The sequence below is a fragment of the Rattus rattus genome, chromosome X, assembly GCF_011064425.1.
Source record: "Rattus rattus isolate New Zealand chromosome X, Rrattus_CSIRO_v1, whole genome shotgun sequence".
In the NCBI taxonomy this organism is placed as follows: domain Eukaryota; kingdom Metazoa; phylum Chordata; class Mammalia; order Rodentia; family Muridae; genus Rattus; species Rattus rattus.
Window position 1 is genome coordinate 89,581,417 of NC_046172.1, and position 22,510 is coordinate 89,603,926.

Below are 22,510 nucleotides of genomic sequence, written 5' to 3' on the forward strand. Positions count from 1 at the left end.
ATTAGATCCTACTACAAAAGCGTATACTCAACCAAACTGAAAAATCTGAATGAAATGGACAATTTTCTAGACAGATCCCAGGTACCAAAGTTAAATCAGGATTAGAGAAACTATCTAAACAGTCCCATAACTCCCAAAGAAATAAAAGCAGTCATTGAAATCTTCCAACCAAAAAAAAAAAAAGCCCAGGACCCGGTGGGTTTAGTGCAGAATTCTATCAGACCTTCAAAGAAGACCTAATACCAATACCCTTCAAACTATCCCACAAAATAAAGATAGAAGAACTTGATATATTTGTCAAAGAAAATGTTAAATCTAAAAAGTTCCTGACACAAAACATCCTGTGAATCTGGAACACTATGAAAATGCCTAACCAAAATATAATAGGAATAAAAGAAGGGAAAGAGTGCCAGCTCCAAGGCCCAGAAAGTATTCTCAAAAAAATTCTGATATGGCTGCCTTTGTATGTAACTTGACCTTTTCCCTTACTACTTTTAATATATCTTTCTATGTTTTGTGTTTTGACTATTATGTGATGGGTGGAATTTCTTTTCTGGTCCAATCTATTTGGAGTTTTGTAGGCTTCTTGTATGTTTATGGGAATCTCTTTCTTTAGGTAAAGGAAGTTTTCTTCTATAATTTTGTTGAAGATATTTACTGGCCCTTTAATTTGGGAATCTTCTCTCTCTTCTATACCTATTATCCTTAGGTTTAACTTTCTCATTGTTTTCTGGATTTTTTGGATGTTTTGGGTTAGGAGTTTTTTGCATCTTGGAATTTTTTTTTTACTATTGTGTCAATTTTTTCTATGGTATCTTCTGTCCCTGAGATTCTCTCTTCTATCTCTTTTTTTTTTTTTAGAATATTTTCATTTTTTAAAGTATTATTCTTAAATACAGAACATTATAATAATATTCAGATAAAGACATTGATTTGCCTTATAACAAATATCTTTTTTTTAATTGAAAAAGTCTTTTATTTTCTTTTTTTTATTAACTTGAATATTTCTTATATACATTTCGAGTGTTATTCCCTCTCTTCTATCTCTTATATTCTGTTGGTGATGCTTGTGTCTATGACTCTTGATCTCTTTCCTAGGTTTTTCTATCTCCAGGGTTGCTTCCCTTTATGATTTATTTATTGTTTCTATTTCCATTTTTGATCCTGAATGGTTGTGTTCAATTCCTTCATCTGTTTGGCTGTGTTTTCCTTTAACTCTTTAAGGGATTTTTGTGTTTCCTCTTTAAGGGCTTCTACTTGTTTACTTGTGTTGTCCTGTATTTGTTTAACAGAGTTATTTATGTCCAACGTAAAGCACTCTATCATAAACATGAGATGTGATTTTAAATCCAAACCTTGCTTTTCCATTGTGTTGGGATATTCAGTATTTGCTGTGGTGGGAGAACTGTATTCTGATCGTGCCAAGTAGTCTTTGTTTCTGTTGCTTAGGTTCTTGTGCTTGCCTCTTGCCACCTGGTATCTCTGATGTTAGTTGGTCTTGGTGTCTCTGACTGGAGTTTGTCCCTCCTGTGGACTTGTGAGCCTATGAGCCTGTGATCTTTGAAGTGAGAGCACTCCTGGCAGACCAGCTCTCTACTGCCAAGTTTGGGGTCCAAGAGCTGTGGCATAGCCCCAGCTCTGTGCACAGATGGAGACTGAAAGGGTCCTGTCCAATGCTGCCCTGCAACTCTTGATTCCTGTGCACTCCCAGCTAGTCTCTCTTTGGACAGTCAATGAAAGAAATTAGGGTTCCACCTGTGCGCTGTTGGCTTAGGAGCAAGAGGGCTCCAGGCAGACCAGCTCTCTGCAAGAAGGTTTTGTGTCCTTGTTTTGCTTTTAATTATTCACTTTTTATCCTGCTCACTGACCCCCCCCACTCCCTACCACCTCATCCTACAATCCTTTCTCTTCCCCCTTACTTCTCTCCTTTGAGAAGTTGAGGCATCCTGGGGATCTTTCCACCATGGCACATCAAGTCTCTATATCCCATGTACAGGCAACAAGTTTTGTGATAATTCCTACTCCAGTTGTTCAGGACCCACATGAAACTGCACATCTGCTACATATGTGTGTGGAGGCCTAGGTCCAGCCTGTATATGTTCTTTAGTAGATGGTTCAGTCTCTGAGAGCCCAAAGGGTCCAGATTAATTGACTATTCTGGTCTTCCTGTGGAGTTCCTATCCCCTTCAGGGGCCCTGCAATACTACCACCTAGAATATTGAATTTCCATGAATCTTCCATCTGATTTCATGTAAACTATGAGAAAAGACTTTTTAGAAAGCCAAAGATAACAATATTACTTCATACTATATTGTGTATATTAATTTATTGTATGTGTACATTTGTGTGAATGTTTATATGTAAGAATGTATGTACACCACATTGTACAAGTAAATGTCAAACGTCAGATACTTGTAAGAGTCAGCTCACTCATTTCATCATATCAATCTTCAAGATTGAACACAGGTCGCCAGAAAGAGAAGCAACTACTCTCATTGTATAAAACCAACCAAACCAAATGTATTAAATAAATGATTCATGTGTATAAACTATGCACATTATATGTCTCTGATTAGAGTGTAATTTTGTTTTATTATAATAAATACAAGCTCTTAATCAATTAAAGTAGGTATTCATTACTAAAATGATGAGTTGCACTATAAAACAAGATCATGTAAACTTAAACATATTAGGAAGAAGATGAAGGACTAGTGGCAAAGTAGAAAATAGTGAAAGGATAGTACCAGAAACCAATAACTTGACTTTCAGTTGAACAGTTTATTCAAATTTAATTCACTAAGGAAGTCAACACTAAGTAAAGTGCTTCACATTTCCCTGTAATTCTAGCACTTGGTAGATAAAGGTATAAAGGTCTTAAATTCCAGATAAGTCTGTGCTACATATGAAGACTTATCACATACATACAAGAGGAAACACATGACTCACAATTAAATAAAATCAAACTAAACAAATGATGATCATTAATTTCTCTCTGAGTATAAGCAGTTCAAGATTATGAAATCAAAGCTTTCTTACTAGTTCATTGGAACAACACTTGGTTAAGCGATGGCCTTAGGGTCAGTTCTATTATAAAAATCAAATGGAAAATAAGATAAAAGTATTTATATACAACTCTGAGTATAAAAAAAAAATTTCCTGTGGAGATGATACACAAGCAACTACTCACTCCAGATAGTGAGACCAGAACAGACCAATGTACACTGCCAACAAAGTGAAACTTGATGAGACATGAGTTTTCTTGAAGCTAGTTACAGAAATATAGATGAGAGTTTAATTACAGGAACAGAAATGACTCAAAGACAGTTACATCACCAAAGCTCACCCAACACAGGAAACTAGAGTACCCTGCAAAGCCTGTAGGCAGCTCACCAGATTGGAGAATGTATTTTTTAACTCAACTCATAGATTGAAATTTTTTCCAAACATCTGTGTTGGTTCTGGGTACTCCCAGGCAGCTGGTAGAAAAAGAATAACATATATATATATATATATATATATATATATATATATATATATATATATCCATACTCACCTTGACCCTATCAGGAATGCAGAAAACCTAATTAGCCTCTTGCCAATGAACATGTGTTTGTACAACATTGTCAATGAAGATCAAAAATATGTGGATAGAGGAACAGAAAATATTCCAGTGTCATGAAAACAAAGAAACTGTGCCTGTCTGCATTTGGCGTCTATCTGTTCATTAGCTGATAAGACATTTATTATCACTGGAAGGCTTCAGAGTAGACATGCTTGCTCTAATTCATTAAGTGCTTTATGTGAGAAGGAAGTACTTGCACTTTAACCCTCAGTTTGCATTATTGAAATTTCTTCAAGCAATCATTTCTGTACACAGAAATCACTAAAGTCTTGATTTTGTGTTTAGCACTGTATTTTTACTGGTGCTACTTGAGCCAGTACTTTGACTTGATCTCTCAAAATTTCAAATGTTGTCTTTTTAGATTCAACAAAGATATGTGGGCCTCCTCCACCTATTGAGAATGGAGACATCACATCCTTCCCACTACCAGTATACATCCCACCATCATCAGTTGATTATCAGTGCCAGTATTTGTATCAAATGCAGGGCAACAAAACAATCATATGTATGAATGGAGACTGGTCAGAGCCACCAAAATGTTTACGTAAGTACCTTGTTCTCATAGATCCTGGGAAAGTCAGTATTCCAATACGAAAGCTGAAGTCGACTCATTTTATTCGAAAGTACAAGCTACTATATGTGGTAAATCCCAAGCAGGCAGCCAAATTTAAGTACTGAAAACAAATCTGATTAAGAAGAAAAATGTGTACAAGCACACACACACACACACACACACACACACAGACAGAGAGAGAGAGAGAGAGAGAGAGAGAGACCTTTTTCTATATATCAATTCTATTTTTATGAGAAGTAAAAATAAAAGCAATCTCATTCACAGAAATTTTAAAAAATTATCTAACAGTGAACTTAACAGATCGGAATTACTTCAGAATGACTTCTGAATGCTGTAGTTTATTGATAAAACAATCTCACAAAACTCAAAAAAGAAATCTAATATATATTAATAAATTAGGGGAATAAACATTAAAATGCCCATGCTTTCCAATGGAATTAACAGACTCTAGGAAACTCCATTAAAATATGAGCAACATTCTTCATACAAGATGAGAAGCAATTCTAAAACTGTATGGAAATATAATAAAATGAATACAAGAAAGGGAAGTTAAATGGAGATATCATGGAGATATCATGATGCCTTATTTCAAGACATACCAAGAGCCATAATAACCAGATCATTCTGCACTAAGATAAAACTGATGCACAGAAGAGAATGTATATTTGAGAAATTAATCTAAGCATCTATAGTTAATTGATCTTGATAGAGTTTCAAATGCACACTGGGAAAAGGCATAGCATCTTCACTAAATAATACAAGGAAAATCAGGATACACATAGAGATTTCTTTTATTACATACATTTCTTTATTTATGTTTCAAATGTTATTCCATTTCCTGGTTTCCTGTCCATAACCCCCCATCCCCTCCTTTAAAGGTTGATTGATTTCTGTCTCAGACTGGGAAAAATAATCAACTGAAAGTGGATAAAAGACATACGTGAAAGAAGAAAACCCCGAAATTACAAGGGGAAACAACGGGAAAAACAGTAGATGGGTTTGGATTCTGAGTATTTGAATGTGATCCCACAGCACAGGACACAAATCAAACCCTGAGCAATAGTTTTTCACATTGAAATGCATCTGTATGGCAAAAAAATATATAATCAATACAATTTATAGACTCTAGAGTTCAAAAATGGGTATAATCAGTTCAACATCAGGAGTTTGCATGTGTAAAAGTAACAAACTGTTATTAAAAATAAATAAATACACAGGTCAGTGTGGAAAATAATGCTCAATTTGATTAGCTGTCATGGTACTGCCAGTCAAACCTACAATGAGATACTTCCTCATCCAGTTAGAATGGTATCACAAAAAAAAAAAAAACTTAAAATAACAAATGTTAATGTTGTAAGTAACCTGAATCAAAACTGATAGAAAAACATCAATGTAGGTAGGGCCACAGCCTGCATCTGGAAAAGTGTATTTGGGGCGGATTAAGGGCCTACTACCTCTGCTGCTGCTATACTTTAAAGAATATTAGGTTTGTTTCAAGGAATCAGCCATAAAAATGTCAAAGATAGATTCATAAATGCTCATATAAGAACAAAATATCTGAGAACTGTGGTAATATGATATCCTAATTTAAATTATGCTGCTATTAATAACTTTTAAAAAGAAATCACAGTGAGATAATGTAATTTACTGATTATCTATGAGGAATATTATTCTCAAATTTGTTTAAAAAAATACTTAGGATATAAAGAATATGTATTTTAAACCATGTGTGAAAAAAATATAGAAAACTCATGAAAAATTCTCTTATAAAAAAATACAGTGAAAAAGGAAGCTATAGTAAATTTATGTCGTTTGCTTGATATTTGTTAGAATTCTTTTAACATGTTACATAAGGTTTCCTGTAATAAAATAATATCTCGTGGAAATTAATACTATTCTGATAGTAAAGGTACTAATTATTTATAAATAAGAGCAAGGAGAGGAAAAATTATGGAAAATTACAATATAAGTTTTGAATACAATGGTTTAAAATAATGTAATCATGTTAAATTTCAGTTCCAAACCATTTTTAATTAAGCAATAATATCCCTGATCCACTTCTCTGGTGAGCTGTTGAAGAAAGACTTCCTACACACTTCATTCAGATGTACGAATTCCATTTGTTTTCCTGTCCATCACAGCCTCTGCCTTTTATGCAGCTATTTTAATTATAGAAAGTAATTTGTGAATCAGCTGATTTATCTATGATATGTGTGGGGCCTTTTTTATTTCAAACGTGAAAAATCACACATTTTCCTGTAAGTTTAAAGATGTAACTTGCTTAGTATTTTCCCAAGTAACTCAAAGGAAACGTTTACTTCAAAAATAATGGGTGTGAAACCTTCACATCTATTTGAAATGAATATTAGTACATATGCCCAATGTTTGTTGAGAACAACAATGTCAATGATTAGGAAATGAAAATAATCATTGAAGAATTATGTGATGATGTCATTGCATTGCCAGTTATATGAATCATAAATCATGAAGCCATAAGTGATGGCTTCAATAGGCAAAAGTTTATATCAGAAAGACACAAATACATCAGGAGGCAAGAAAGGAAGCCAGAATGCTAAGTCAAGCATAGGGAGATGTGCTTATTAAATGTCAGTTTTACAGCTTTCAAGTATATATATTTGTAAAGAAGTTAAATGCTTCTCGTTATTTTTAAATGCTTACTTTCAGGAATGGCATGCAAACCTCCTGATATTCCAAATGGTATCTACTCACCTCAAAGGGTTACCTACACAGCTCAAGATGAAATAAAATTTGAATGTAAAGACGGTTTCTACTCTGCAACCCAGGAAACTGTAGCAAAGTGTACAAGTACTGGATGGATCCCTGCTCCAAAATGTAGTAAGTTGTATTCACATATTTACTCCCCATAGTACTGATATTATTCTTTTAAACATGCACAGATAGAGATACTTTACCAGCAATATTTGAATTTTTATTTCTTTACAACCATTAGAAACAGTCTTCTGTTCAAACTAGTATTTGATGTGATACTATATTTTAACTAATATTGAATTTAAGATATGAAATAATATTAAAAACACATCTTAGAAGGCAAATAATTCATAATTTACTTCTCTAATTTACATATATGTGCATATGTATACTTTTAATTTAAATTTCAAAAATTTTTACCAAATTATTGGGTAAGAATATTATCGTATAAAAATTCTACTTATTCATTTGCATTCTAGCAAATAGCCTTTAAAATTATTTGCTTAATAATGAAACTTTATTGTCCCCCTATTTCTGTCAGCCAGATTTAAAGATGATTTGGCTACTGGCTCTGCATCAGTATGGTGCTGTCAGAAATTGTCTTGGCTGTCAGTCATCAGGAGACTTTGCTAGGCCAACATGCCACACTCACTAGGATTTGGCAAGAGGCCTTGTTCCTTATCAAATAAACCTGTGCATTGATTGGTTGAAAACAGCTAACTTGCCTTACAGTTATTAATCAGAGAAACAAACGGAGTCTAGAATCCATCCATGACAAACTCTGACACACCAGGCTTTTTACCATAGCTATTCCTTATATCCTGAGTTCAATATGCACATGAAGAAGAAAATAATCCTCCTATCTCTGGAGAGAGTGGCTTTGAAAAGTGTCAATGGAACGCACATGTACACTGAACTGGTTTTTTTTGGGGGGGGGGTCAAGATCATTCTATTTCTGGAATACTTCTTTTCCAGGTTTTGATCTATCTGCACCTATTATTTCTTTCTATATAGTAGTCTGTCGTAAGTGGATATCACAACCCTTATATCCTGCCCCCAAGAAAAGAAAGAAACAGAAAAAGAAGGAAGGAAGGAAGGAAGGAAGGAAGGAAGGAAGGAAGGAAGGAAGGAAGGAAGGAAGGGGAGGGAGGAGGAGGGAGGGAGGAGGGAGGGAGGGAGGGAGGAGGGAGGAGGAGGAAGGAAGGAAGGAAGGAAGGAAGGAAGGAAGGAAGGAAGGAAGGAAGGAAACTGATTACAAATGAATAGTTGACGATTTCATCTTAATCATCTTTCTGTCTGTGTCAATATTCCTGAAGTAAATAACTTATAACAAAGAAAGATTTATTCATTTTTGATAACTCAAATTTATTTTAAACTTGTTCTATCATTTTAAATATGTAACTAGACAGATTGTCATGTCATAGAGTGAGTTCAAAATCAAAGCTCATTGCTTCCTGTCCACCAGGAAACATTATCTAAAAAGGAATAGCCAACATCCCAATAACCCTTCAAAGGGGAAGCCCCAGTGACTTAACTATTTTAACCAGGCTAGTCATTATTCCCTCTCACAAAACACAAGCAATGTGCACCTAAGCTCTAATTGTCATGAGATTTTGAGGTCCAGACCATAATAAAAATTGAAGAAGATATTTCCAGTAAGAAATACTATTAATGCATATGAGAACTGTAAAGAAACAGTTTAATGTTTTTATTACAATTAATATTATAAAATGAATTTTCTTACATTTAATTAATTGACAATTTCTAACATGTATATAATGTATTCTGGATATTCATATCTGCAACTGTATGATTCATATTTCATCATTGCCCTTCCTTTTGCCAATTCATATGTTTGAGCTTTGATGTGTGATGTATTTAGTTTAACCCAAGCTATATGTGTAACACTTAGATAAAAACTATCATTTTTAAGGTGGTTCAGTCACTAGTGGGTATATACCTCAAAACACAGATTCCATTTTTTTAAGAATCTCTCACCATGAAATATTTCAGAGGTGAGGGCCATGGCTCCCTAAGATCTTACTCCAGTCATTCCTGGATGCTGATGGACCATTCTTGTGCAGACTCCTTGCTATAACTGTAGTTGTTGGGAGTTTGTGATTACACTGGCTGTGTAGAGCCCAGAAGAAAGTTCATAGCTATTACCAAACATTCTAAGACCTTTGTGGTCTTCATCCATATTATTAAACACTGAAGGGTATGCTGTAAATTTCATGTTTAATACTGAGCCCACACTCTCATTATTTTCAGCATCTTCTTTACTAGAATCATAGAATCATTATAGTTCACTAGAATAGATAATCTTCTCTGGGTAATGTTGTGGTTGCTGATTGTCTATAAATACAACCATATATGTTTAGATTCATCTTACTAACAGAATATAGACAGACCCTCCTGCCTAGACCTATGACACCCCTGTCATGGACTTTTGAGTATGTTAACAATTACAGATGTGGAATCACTGTAGTAAAATGTGCCTTAAATTGTATTGTGATTGGTTCCTCAAAGCATATCTGTCCAAATATATCAGAACTTACTGTGGCCTGAATGTATCTGAATTTGAGTTATAGCACAGTGGAATTTTTGATGTTTTCCTGGATAAAATAAAGACAACTAATTCCTCTGTAAGTTCACTACAGAATGTTTCTTCTTAAAATGTGTAGTGTTCTCTTCTCAGGCCTGTTCACTTACTCATTCATTCATCAAATGGTTACTGTTGGGTTGGAAATATGGCATAAATTTACAAGTGCAACAATACAGAGAATGATGATCATGAATCTGCATTAGGAGAGATTCCAAAAACTGATTTTTTTAATGCCATGTTGAATTTGTAGATGGATGAAATTTGCCAACAAAAACTAAAGGATTCTGGGTTAGGTTCAAAAAATGAACTATTTCAGTAATTATTTAAAATAGTTTTTAAAATTAGTAAATATGTTAAACCGTGTTGTGAGTAGCCTTAGTCAAGAAGTGATGGACAGACTATGACTATTGGAAGAACCATGACCTACATCTAGAAAAGTGTAAGATGTGAAGTGTGGCTGCTCTAAGTACTAACCACCAATGCTAATTTGCTGATCAGGAATACTAAGTCAATTTTGAGGAATTGCAAATGAAATAGACAAAGACAGAGTCGCCTATGCCCACAAGAGAAGGGATATCAGCTAAGAGCTGGAGGACTGTGTTAGTATGGTATTCCTACTTTAAATTGTGTCTCATTTGATGCCCACAGAAAGAAATCTTAGTGAACTAATTTGTTATTGATGTTCTATGAAAAGTATTAACTATCAAATTTGCTAAAGAATAAAACTTAGAATAAAAAGAATTTAAATTTATAAACAAGGTAATGAATGTACAAAAAAAATTCTTGAACCTTCATATCAAACCAGATACACTCAAACTAATAGAAGAAAAAGTGGGGAAGAATCTCGAACACATGGGCACTGGAGAAAATTTCCTGAACAAAACACCAATGGCTTATGCTCTAAGATCAAGAATCTACTAATGGGATCTCATAAAACTGCAAAGCTTCTGTAAGACAAAGGACACTGTTGTTAGGACAAAACGGCAACCAGCAGATTGGGAAAAGATCTTTACCAATGCTACAACTGATAGAGGGCTTATATCCAAAATATACAAAGAACTCAAGAAGTTAGACCACAGGGAGACAAATAATCCTATTAAAAAATGGGGTTCAGCAAAAGATGCCCCAACATATAAAAAAGACACGTGCTCCACTATGTTCATCGCAGCCTTATTTATAATAGCCAGAAGCTGGAAAGAACCCAGATGCCCTTCAACAGAGGAATGGATACAGAAAATGTGGTACATCTACACAATGGAATATTACTCAGCTATCAAAAACAATGACTTTGTAAAATTCGTAGGCAAATGGTTGGAACTGGAAACTATCATCCTGAGTGAGCTAACCCAATCACAGAAAGACATACATGGTATGTACACATTGATAAGTGGCTATTAGCCCAAATGCTTGAATTACCCTAGATGCCTAGAACAAATGAAACTCAAGACGGATGATCAAAATGTGAATGCAGATCGCTCATGAGAGACACAGCCAGAATACAGCAAATACAGAGGCGTATGCCAGCAGGAAACCACTGAACTGAGAACAGGACCCCTGTTGAACAATCAGAGAAAGAACTGGAAGAGCTTGAAGGAGCACGAGACTCCATATGTACAGCAATGCCAACCAACCAGGTTTCAGGGACTAAGCCACTACCCAAAGACTATACATGGACTGACCCTGGACTCTGACCTCGTGAGGTTTGCAATGAATATCCTAGTAAGAGCACCAGTGGAAGGGAAGCCCTGGGTCCTGCTAAGACTGAACCCCTAGTGAACTAGACTGTTGGGAGAGGGCAGCAATGGGGGAGGGGTGGGAGGAACACCCATAAGGAAGGAGGGGGAGGGGATGTTTGCCGAAACCAGGAAAGGGAATAACATTCGAAATGTATATAAGAAATACTCAAGTTAATAATAAAAAAAAAATGGGGTTCAGAGCTAAACAAAGAATTCACAGCTGAGGAATGCTGAATGGCTGAGAAGCACCTAAAGAAATGTTCAACATCTTTAGTTATAAGGAAAATGCAAATCAAAACAACCCTGAGATTCCACCTCACACCACTCAGAATGTCTAAGATCAAAAATTCTAGCAACAGCAGATGCTGGAGAGGATGTGGAGAAAGAGGAACATTCCTCCATTGTTGGTGGGATTGCAGACTGGTACAACCATTCTGGAAATCAGTCTGGAGGTTCCTCAGAAAATTGGACTTTGTACTACCTGAAGACCCAGCTATATCTCTCTTGGGCATACACCCAAAAGATGCCCCAACATATAACAAAGACACATGCTCCACTATGTTCATAGCAGCCTTATTTATAATAGCCAAAAGCTGGAAAGAACCCAGATGCCATTCAACAGAGGAATGGATACAGAAAATGTGGTATATCTACACAATGGAATACTACTCAACTACCAAAAACAATGACTTTATGAAATTCATAGGCAAATAGATGGAACTGGAAAATATCATCCTGTGTGAGGTAACCCAATCACAGAAAAACACATGTGGTATGCACTCATTGATAAGTGGATATTAGCCCAAATGCTCGAATTACCCCAGATGCACAGAGCACATGAAACTCAAGAAGGGTGACCAAAATGCGAATGCTTCATTCCTTCTTTAAAAGGGGAACAAGAATACCCTTGAGAGGGAATAGGGAGGCAAAGTTTAGAACAGACACAGAAGGGACACCCATTCAGAGCCTGCCCCACATGTGGCCCATACATATACAGCCAGCAAACTAGATAAGATGGATGAAGCAAAGAAGTGCAGGCTGACAGCAACCGGATGTAGATCTCTCCTAAGAGACAGAGCCAGAATATGGAAAATACATAGGCAAATGTCAGCAGCAAATCACTGAACTGAAATCGGGACCCCCATTGAAGGAATCAGAGAAAGGACTGAAAGAGCTTGAAGGGGCTTGAGACCCCATATGAACAACAATGCCAACCAACCAGACCTTCCAGGGACTAAGCCACTACCCAAAGACTATACATGGACTGACCCTGGGCTCCAACCTCATAGGTAGCAATGAATAGCCTAGTAATAGCACCAGTGGCAGGGGAAGCCCTTGGTCCTGCCAAGGCTGGGAGGAGGATGATAATGGGAGGAGGTTTGGGAGGGGAACACCCATATAGAAGAGGAGGGTGAAGGGTTAGGGAGATGTTGGTCTGGAAAGCGGGAAAGGGAATAACATTTGAAATGTAAATAAGAAATACCCAATTTAATAAAGATGGGAAAAAAGAAAAACAAAAGTAAAAAATATAAAACATACCTAGCAAATTGTAGGAATTCAAATCATGATGAGAGAGCTATTAAAATGAGCAAAGTAATTAGTAGGTCCTTACCAGTTGCTGACAAGGAACACTCAGGCACTGCTATCTGACTGGAAACCACCACAGCTGCTCTGAGGAAATAGTTTGACAGTGTCTCACAAACTTCCACAAAGTCTTAGAGCATGTAACTACCAATCCAAAACTATCTGTGTCTGCACATAGATGCCTGTGCTATAGGTATGTACAGGTGTTGGTATCAGTGTGCACAGGTGATTGTGAGCAAGTTTGCATGCCACAGGTTGATTTTTACATTACTTACCATATCACTCTTCATGGTTTTGTTTGTTTCTTTGTTAGACACATGATTGAGGTTGACCAATTCAGCTAGACTGACAGGAGAGTAACTTCAGGGACCTATGTGACTCTCCCATCCCTGTCTAATGCTGGGACTATAGACATATAATGCTTTTCCAAGCTTTCCTTTTTTTTTAAATTTCGGTAGTCATGGTGATGGTAGAGGTAGTATTCTGCTGGGAATTCACAGTTTCTCCTGCTTGCATAGCACACAATTTACTGACTGAGACATATCTGTGCATATGACATTTTTATGGTGACACAACATGGTGATAGAGATCAGATTTACGGTTGCCAGGTGTTAAAGGTCAGATGTTCGTGACTGACAGGATGGCAAGAGGCATGTTGTGAACATAGATGGAACTGTTTAGTATATTGAAGAGTGTATGGAACCTGACAGTTCCATAGAAGCATACATATCTCAAAGCATTGAACACACACACACCAGAGATAGATAGAGAGAGAGAGAGAGACAGAGAGACAGAGAGACAGAGAGACAGAGAGACAGAGACAGAGACAGAGAAAGGAGACAGACAAAGACAGAGACAGTGAGACCGAGAGACACAGAGACAGAGAAACAGAGACAGACAGAGAGATAGAGACAGACAGAGAGACAGACAGATACAGTCACTTGGCATAAAAGCACAACCTTGTAATCCTAGCAGTTCAGACACTGAGGCAGGAAGTTTGTGAGTTTGATGCTAGCCTGGACTACATACTGATATCCTGACAAAAATTAACAGAAAGTAAGTTAGTCGGTCAGTCTACCCATGTTGCATCCTTGATTAAAACTTCTAACTTGGGATGGAATCTAATCTCCATTCCTCATAGCAATAATCCCTAAAAAAATCAAGCTTCAGGAACCCTTTAATGACATCTTCTCTAACTTTCCCTTACTTGGCACCCTGCCTGCTCTGAGACTCATTTACAATTTCTAGTTTTTCCAGATATTTCCAGCTCAGACTGAGTTTAAAGGAAACTCAATATCAGCTCTTTAGACAGAATGACACTAAGCAAAGTTAAGAATGTCTCAAATATTTGTTGAATGGATAAATGAATAAACACAAGAGATGAACAAAAAAATTCTTGAAAACCATCTTTTTTTTATAAAACAAAAAATGAAATGAATAAGGATGCTGTAAGAAGTTTCAGTGTTCCTTTTGATATTTGTTTGGATTCTTTTAATATATTTTGTGAGGTTCTCTGAAGCAAAGTCATTCTTCATGAAAAAGAAATGCTACTCTAATATTTAAAGTACAATTTTATTAAAACATGAAGGGGAAAAATTAAATAAAATGTTTATATAATTTATTTATACAATGAACAATGCAGCACATCAATATGAATGTATAAGTATAGTTCAATATGATATAATCACATTAGATTTCAGCTCCACATCAAATTGCAAGTGAACATTTATTATATTATATATCTGCTTCTCTGGTGAGTTGTAAGATACAACATGACTTCTATAAGAAATACATCCTCATACACCTCATCTACCTTTCAGAATTCTATTCGTTTCCTTATCCTGCATGCCCGCTCCCTTCTCATGTACTAATTCTAATTAATTTTAAATAATTTACTGATTAAGTGTTTTGTCTCTGATATGAGTGCTTTTCTGTTTGTTTTATTTTTATGGCAAGTGAAACCTTGTGAGTTTCCACAGATTAAAAATGGAGGTCTATATCATGAGGGGAGACGAAGACCCTACTTCCCAGTACCTATAGGAAATGAGTACAGCTATTACTGTGACAATGGGTTTTTGACACCTTCTCTGTCATACTGGGACTACCTTCGTTGCACAGAAAAAGGGTGGGAGCCTGAAGTCCCGTGCCTCAGTAAGTCAATGTCTTTATATTAAATTATGGTTAATCCTTTTAGAGTGAAAAGAATAGATCACATACATAATTACAGTTAAGTTTCTCATAATAAAAATAAGACCAACAGAAGAATTCATGAGCAAAAAGAGTAGCTTGTGTCCTTTGAGAGCAATTCTTCACATGAATAATAAGGGAGTACCTTTAGCATTGCATATTTTATTTATAAAAAATAAAGATAAAGGCTACTATTAAACATCAGCTACTAACTTTACTTTTGGATGTCACATATGTTCATTTAAAGTTAACCAAATTTAACTTAGTTAATTTTCAAACAAATGGAAGTTTTTATTTTTTATTTATCATTTTTATGGTTTTTAGAACAATGTGTTTTCCATTATGTGGAGAATGGGGAATCTTCATACTGGCAAAGAAAATATGTAGAGGAACAGGCTGTAAAAGTCCAGTGTCACAATGGCTATAGTCTTCCAAATGGTCAAGACACGATTACATGTACAGAGAATGGCTGGTCCCCTCCTGCCAAATGCATTAGTAAGTACCCTGTTCAGAGATCACAACATGCTTGTGACTTCCCATCATATATATATATATATATATATATATATATGTATATATATGTTAAATAGGGCAAAATGCTGTATTGTTTCGAGTGTTCTTTTTTTTTCTTTTTTGATTATATGATTTTTTTTTTTTTTTTTTATTATTAACTTGAGTATTTCTTATATACATTTGGTGTTATCCTTTCCCAGTTTCGGGCAAACATCCCCCTCCCCCTCCCTTCCTTATGGGTGTTCCCCTCCCACCCCTCCCCCCCTTGCTGCCCTCTCCCCCACAGTCTAGATCCCCAGGGGTTCAGTCTTAGGAGGACCCATGGCTTCCCCTTCCACTGGTGCTCTTACTAGGATATTCATTGCAACCCTCGAGGTCAGGAGTCCAGGGTCAGTCCATGTATAGTCTTTGGATAGTGGCTTAGTCCTGGAAGCTCTGGTTGGTTAGCATTGCTGTACATATAGGGTCTCGGGTTCCTTCAAGCTCTTCCAGTTCTTTCTGATTCCTTCAACAGGGGTCCTGTTCTCAGTTCAGTGGTTTCCTGCTGGCATCGCCTCTGTATTTGCTGTATTCTGGCTGTGTCTCTCAGGGGGGCGATCTGCATTCACATTTTGATCATCCGTCTTGAGTTTCATTTGTTCTAGGCATCTAGGGTAATTCAAGCATTTGGGCTAATAGCCACTTATCAATGAGTTCACACTATGTGTGTTTTTCCTGTGATTGGGTTAGTTCACTCAGGATGATAGTTTCCAGTTCCATCCATGTGCCTTCGGATTTCACAAAGTCATTGTTTTTGATAGTTGAGTAATATTCCATTGTGTAGATGTACCACATTTTCTGTATCCATTCCTCTGTTGAAGGGCATCTGGGTTCTTTCCAGCTTCTGGCTATTATAAATAAGGCTGCGATGAACATAGTGGAGCACGTGTCTTTTTTTATATGTTGGGGCATCTTTTGGGTATATGCCCAGGAGAGGTATAGCTGGATCCTCAGGCAGTTCAATGTCCAATTTTCTGAGGAACCTCCAGACTGATTTCCAGAATGGTTGTAGCAGTCTGCAACCCCACCAACAATGGAGGTGTTCCCTTTCTCCACATCCTCGCCAGCATTTGCTGTCACCTGAGTTTTTGATCTTAGCCATTCTCACTGGTGTGAGGTGAAATCTCAGGGTTGTTTTGATTTGCATTTCCCTTATGACTAACGATGTTGAACATTTCTTTAGGTGTTTCTCAGCCATTCGGCATTCCTCAGCTGTTAATTCTCTGTTTAGCTCTGAACCCCATTTTTTAATAGGGTTATTTGCCTCCCTGCTGTCTAACTTCTTCAGTTCTTTGTATATTTTGGATATAAGCCCTCTATCTGTTGTAGGATTGGTAAAGATCTTTTCCCAATCTGTTGGTTGCCGTTTTGTCCTAACCACAGTGTCCTTTGCCTTACAGAAGCTTTGCAGTTTTATGAGATCCCATTTGTCGATTCTTGATCTTAAAGCATAAGCCATGGGTGTTTTGTTCGGAAATTTTTCCAGTGCCCATGTGTTCCAAATGCTTCCCTAGTTTTCTTCTATTAGTTTGAGTGTATCTGGTTTGATGTGGGGTCCTTGATCCACTTGGACTTAAGCTTTGTACAGGGTGATAAGCATGGATCGATCTGCATTCTTCTACATGTTGACCTCAGTTGAACCAGCACCATTTGCTGAAAATGCTATCTTTTTCCATTGGATGGTTTTGGCTCCTTTGTCAAAAATCAAGTGCCCATAGGTGTGTGGGTTCATTTCTGGGTCTTCAATTCTGTTCCATTGGTCTATCTGTCTGTCTCTGTACCAATACCATGCAGTTTTTATCACTATTGCTCTGTAATACTGCTTGAGATCTGGGATAGTGATTCCCCCTGAAGTCCTTTTTTTGTTGAGGATAGTTTTAGCTATCCTGGGTTTTTTGTTATTCCAGATGAATTTGCAAATTGTTCTGTCTAACTCTTTGAAGAATTGGATTGGTATTTTGATGGGGATTGCATTGAATCTGTAGATCGCTTTTGGTAAATGGCCATTTTTACTATATTAATCCTGCCAATCCATGAGCATGGGAGATCTTTCCATCTTCTGAGATCTTCTTCAATTTCTTTCTTCAGAGTCTTGAAGTTCTTATTGTACAGATCTTTCCTTGCTTGGTTAAAGTCACCCCAGGTACTTTATATTATTTGGATCTATTATGAAGGGTGTCATTTCCCTAATTTCTTTCTCGGCCTGTTTCTCTTTTGTGTAGAGGAAGGCTACTGATTTATTTGAGTTAATTTTATACCCAGCCACTTTGCTGAAGTTGTTTATCAGCTTTAGTAGTTCTCTGGTGGAACTTTTGGGATCACTTAAATATACTATCATATCATCTGCAAATAGTGATATTTTGACTTCTTCTTTTCGATCTGTATCCCTTGACCTCCTTTTTTGTTGTCTGATTGCTCTGGCTAGAACTTCAAGAACTATATTGAATAAGTAGGGAGAGAGTGGGCAGCCTTGTCTAGTCCCTGATTTTAGTGGGATTGCTTCAAGTTTCTCTCTCCATTTAGTTTAATGTTAGCAACTGGTTTGCTGTATATGGCTTTTACTATGTTTAGGTATGGGCCTTGAATTCCTATTCTTTTCCAGGACTTTTATCATGAAGGGTGTTGAATTTTGTCAAATGCTTTCTCAGCATCTAATGAAATGATCATGTGGTTTTGTTCTTTCAGTTTGTTTATATAATGGATCCGTTGATGGTTTCCGTATATTAAACCATCCCTGCATGCCTGGGATGAAGCCTACTTGATCATGGTGAATGATTGTTTTGATGTGCTCTTGGATTCAGTTTGCCAGAATTTTATTGAGTATTTTGCATCGATATTCATAAGGGAAATTGGTCTGAAGTTCTCTTTCTTTGTTGGGTCTTTGTGTGGTTTAGGTATAAAGTAATTGTGGCTTCATAGAAGGAATTCGGTAGTGCTCCATCTGTTTCAATTTTGTGGAATAGTTTGGATAATAGTGGTATGAGGTCTTCTATGAAGGTCTGATAGAATTCTGCACTAAACCCGTCTGGACCTGGGCTCTTTTTGGTTGGGAGACCTTTAATGACTTCTTCTATTTCCTTAGGAGTTATGGGGTTGTTTAACTGGTTTATCTGTTCTGATTTAACTTGGTACCTGGTATCTGTCTAGGAAATTGTCCATTTCCTGCAGATTTTCAAGTTTTGTTGAATATAGGCTTTTATAGTAAGATCTGATGATTTTTGAATTTCCTCTGAATCTGTAGTTATGTCTCCCTTTTCATTTCTGATTTTGTTAATTTGGACACACTCTCTGTGTCCTCTCGTTAGTCTGGCTAAGGGTTTATCTATCTTGTTGATTTTCTCAAAGAACCAACTTTTGGTTCTGTTGATTCTTTCTATGGTCCTTTTGTTTCTACTTGGTTGATTTCGGCTCTGAGTTTGATTATTTCCTGCCTTCTACTCCTCCTGGGTGTATTTGCTTCTTTTTGTTCTAGAGCTTTTAGGTGTGCTGTCAAGCTGCTGACATATGCTCTTTCCTGTTTCTTTCTGCAGGCACTCAGCGCTATGAGTTTTCCTCTTAGCACAGCTTTCATTGTGTCCCATAAGTTTGGGTATGTTGTATCTTCATTTTCATTAAATTCTAAAAAGTCTTTAATTTCTTTCTTTATTTCTTCCTTGACCAGGTTATCATTGAGTAGAGCATTGTTCAATTTCCACGTATATGTGGGCATTCTTCCCTTATTGTTATTGAAGACCAGTTTTGGGCCGTGGTGGTCTGATATGCGCATGGGATTATTTCTATCTTTCTGTACCTGTTGAGGCCCATTTTTGACCAATTATATGGTCAATTTTGGAGAAAATACCATGAGGAGCTAAGAAGAAGGCATATCTTTTTGCTTTAGGATAGAATGTTCTATAAATATCTGTTAAGTCCATTTGGCTCATGACTTCTCTTAGTCTTTCTACATCTCTGTTTAATTTCTGTTTCCATGATCTGTCCATTGATGAGAGTGGGGTGTTGAAATCTCCTACTATTATTGTGTGAGGTGTAATGTGTGTTTTGAGCTTTAGTAAGGTTTCTTTTACGTATGTAGGTGCCCTTGTATTTGGGGCATAGATATTTAGGATTGAGAGTTCATCTTGGTGGATTTTTCCTTTGATGAATATGAAGTGTCCTTCCTTATCTTTTTTGATGACTTTTAGTTGAAAATTGATTTTATCTGATATTAGAATGGCTACTCCAGCTTGCTTCTTCTGACCATTTGCTTGGAAAGTTGTTTTCCAGCCTTTTACTCTGAGGTAGTGTCTGTCTTTGTCTCTGAGGTGTGTTTCCTGTAGGCAGCAGAATGCAGGGTCCTCGTTGCGTATCCAGTTTGTTAATCTATGTCTTTTTATTGGGGAGTTGAGGCCATTGATGTTGAGAGATATTAAGGAATAGTGATTATTGCTTCCTGTTGTATTCATATTTGGATGTGAGGTTATGTTTGTGTGCTTTTCTTCTCTTTGTTTTGTTGCCAAGACGATTAGTTTCTTGCTTCTTCTAGGGTATAGCTTGCCTCCTTATGTTGGGCTTTACCATTTATTATCCTTTGTAGTGCTGGATTTGTAGAAAGATATTGTGTAAATTTGGTTTTGTCATGGAATATCTTGGTTTCTCCATCTATGTTGATTGAGAGTTTTGCAGGATACAGTAACCTGGTCTGGCATTTGTGTTCTCTTAGGGTCTGTATGACATCAGTCCAGGATCTTCTGGCCTTCATAGTTTCTGGCGAAAAGTCTGGTGTGATTCTGATAGGTCTGCCTTTATATGTTACTTGACCTTTTTCCCTTACTGCTTTTAATATTCTTTCTTTATTTTGTGCGTTTGGTGTTTTGACAATTATGTGACGGGAGGTGTTGCTTTTCTGGTCCAATCTATTTGGAGTTCTGTAGGCTTCTTGTATGCCTATGGGTATCTCTTTTTTTTAGGTTAGGAAGTTTTCTTCTATGATTTTGTTGAAGATATTTACTGGTCCTTTGAGCTGGGAGTCTTCACTCTCTTCTATACCTATTATCCTTAGGTTTGATCTTCTCATTGAGTCCTGGTTTCCTGTATGTTTTGGACCAGTAGCTTTTCCTTTACATTATCTTTGACAGTTGAGTCAATGATTTCTATGGAATCTTCTGCTCTGAGATTCTCTCTTCCATCTCTTGTATTCTGTTGGTGATGCTTGTATCTACAGCTCCTTGTCTCTTCTTTTGGTTTTCTATATCCAGGGTTGTTTCCATGTGTTCTTTCTTGATTGCTTCTATTTCCATTTTTAATTCCTTCAACTGTTTGATTGTGTTTTCCTGGAATTCTTTCAGGGATTTTTGTGACTCCTCTCTGTAGGCTTCTACTTGTTTGTTTATGTTTTCCTGTGTTTCTCTAAGGGAGTTCTTCATGTCTTTCTTGAAGTCCTCCAACATCATGATCAAATATGATTTTGAAACTAGATCTTGCTTTTCTGGTGTGTTTGGATATTCCGTGTTTGCTTTGGTGGGAGAATTGGGCTCCGATGATGCCATGTAGTCTTGGTTTCTGTTGCTTGTGTTCCTGCGCTTGCCTCTCGCCATCAGATTATCTCTAGTGTTACTTTGTTCTGCTATTTCTGACAGTGGCTAGACTGTCTTATAAGCCTGTGTTTCAGGAGTGCTGTAGACCTGTTTTCCTGTTTTCTTTCAGCCAGTTATGGGGACAGAGTGTTCTGCTTTCATGCGTGTAGTTTTTCTTCTCTACAGGTCTTCAGCTGTTCCTGTGAGCCTGTGTCTTGAGTTCACCAGGCAAGTCGTTTGTAGCAGAAAAGTTTGTCTTACCTGTGGTCCCCAGGCTCAAGTTTGCTGGGGGTGTTGCCTGGGCTCTCCACGGCCTCAGCAGCCAGGAAGATCTCGCCCCCCCTTCCGGGAGGTTTTCGTGCCCCAGGGTTCAGATAGCTTTGTTTCCTCTGGGGTCAGTACTGTGTGCAGCGTGCAGTCTCTTCTGGTTTCCCAGGCGTGTCCGCCTCTCTGAAGGTTTAGCTCTCCCTCCCAGGGATTTGGGTGCAAGAACTGTTTATCGGTCGGTCCCTTCAGGTGCGGTGTCTCAGGCCTTGGTGGATCTGCTGCTCCTGGGCCTCCTCTGCAGCCCGACCAGGCAGCGAGAACTCCCCTCAGAGGCCTGGGGCAGAGAGCTGCTGAAGGCGAGGATCCTCCGCTGGTCCGGGACTCTGGCCAAACACCGGAGTGTCCATTGAGAACTCCGCCTCCTGTGTGACCGAGATCACCAGGCACGTTTTATGTGAAAAGTTAAGTCTTACCTGTGGTCCCCAGGCTCAAGTTTGCTCGCGGGGTGTTGCCTATGAGCTCTCCACGGCCTCAGCAGCCAGGAAGCGAGTGTTCTTAAGTGAAGGATTGTTAATAAGTATATAATAGAGTAAGCATACCTAGTAGCTGTAATACAACAAAACATTGGGTAAACTTTTCATTAATTTATAGTAGTATTATCTTTGAAATCACTGTCATTTGACTCAAAACAATTTTAAAAATACAGTGTAGAATTAAACAAATATGATAATTGCAACATGTATCATTGATATATTCAATAATTTATTTTTATATGATTAATATTAGTTATTTGTTAAGTATGTACCGAATTTAATTTTGTAGTCTTATTTATGCTTGTTTTGCTCATATTCATAATTTTACATATTCTTTTGAGGGTCTTTGTTCATTGAGCTGATTTATGTGAGCATATTCCTTTTCATATTTACATATCTTTTCATTTTTAATAGTCCTGTCTATGTACAGTTCATTAGCTTTTTATGCCAAGTAACTCAACAGCATCTTAAAACAAATGACAGGTAAGCAGAGGACACCGACAACCGCCATGCCCTGTGTCCTGCCCACAGCAGGAACCACTATGGAAGTAGACAAAAGGTAGTAGAC

The 22,510-nt window shown here is 37.1% G+C and overlaps 1 protein-coding gene across 1 annotated transcript in view; it reads left to right on the top strand.

The window, feature by feature from the left end:
* The window catches only part of LOC116888820 (complement factor H-related protein 4-like), a 48,424-nt gene that overhangs the window by 19,407 nt on the left and 6,507 nt on the right, over positions 1-22,510 (top strand). The window contains exons 4-7 of the mRNA XM_032890098.1: positions 3,984-4,166; positions 6,882-7,052; positions 14,808-15,002; positions 15,363-15,533. Coding sequence (XP_032745989.1) covers positions 3,984-4,166; positions 6,882-7,052; positions 14,808-15,002; positions 15,363-15,533 — 720 coding nt within the window. The remainder of the gene's footprint in view (positions 1-3,983; positions 4,167-6,881; positions 7,053-14,807; positions 15,003-15,362; positions 15,534-22,510) is intronic.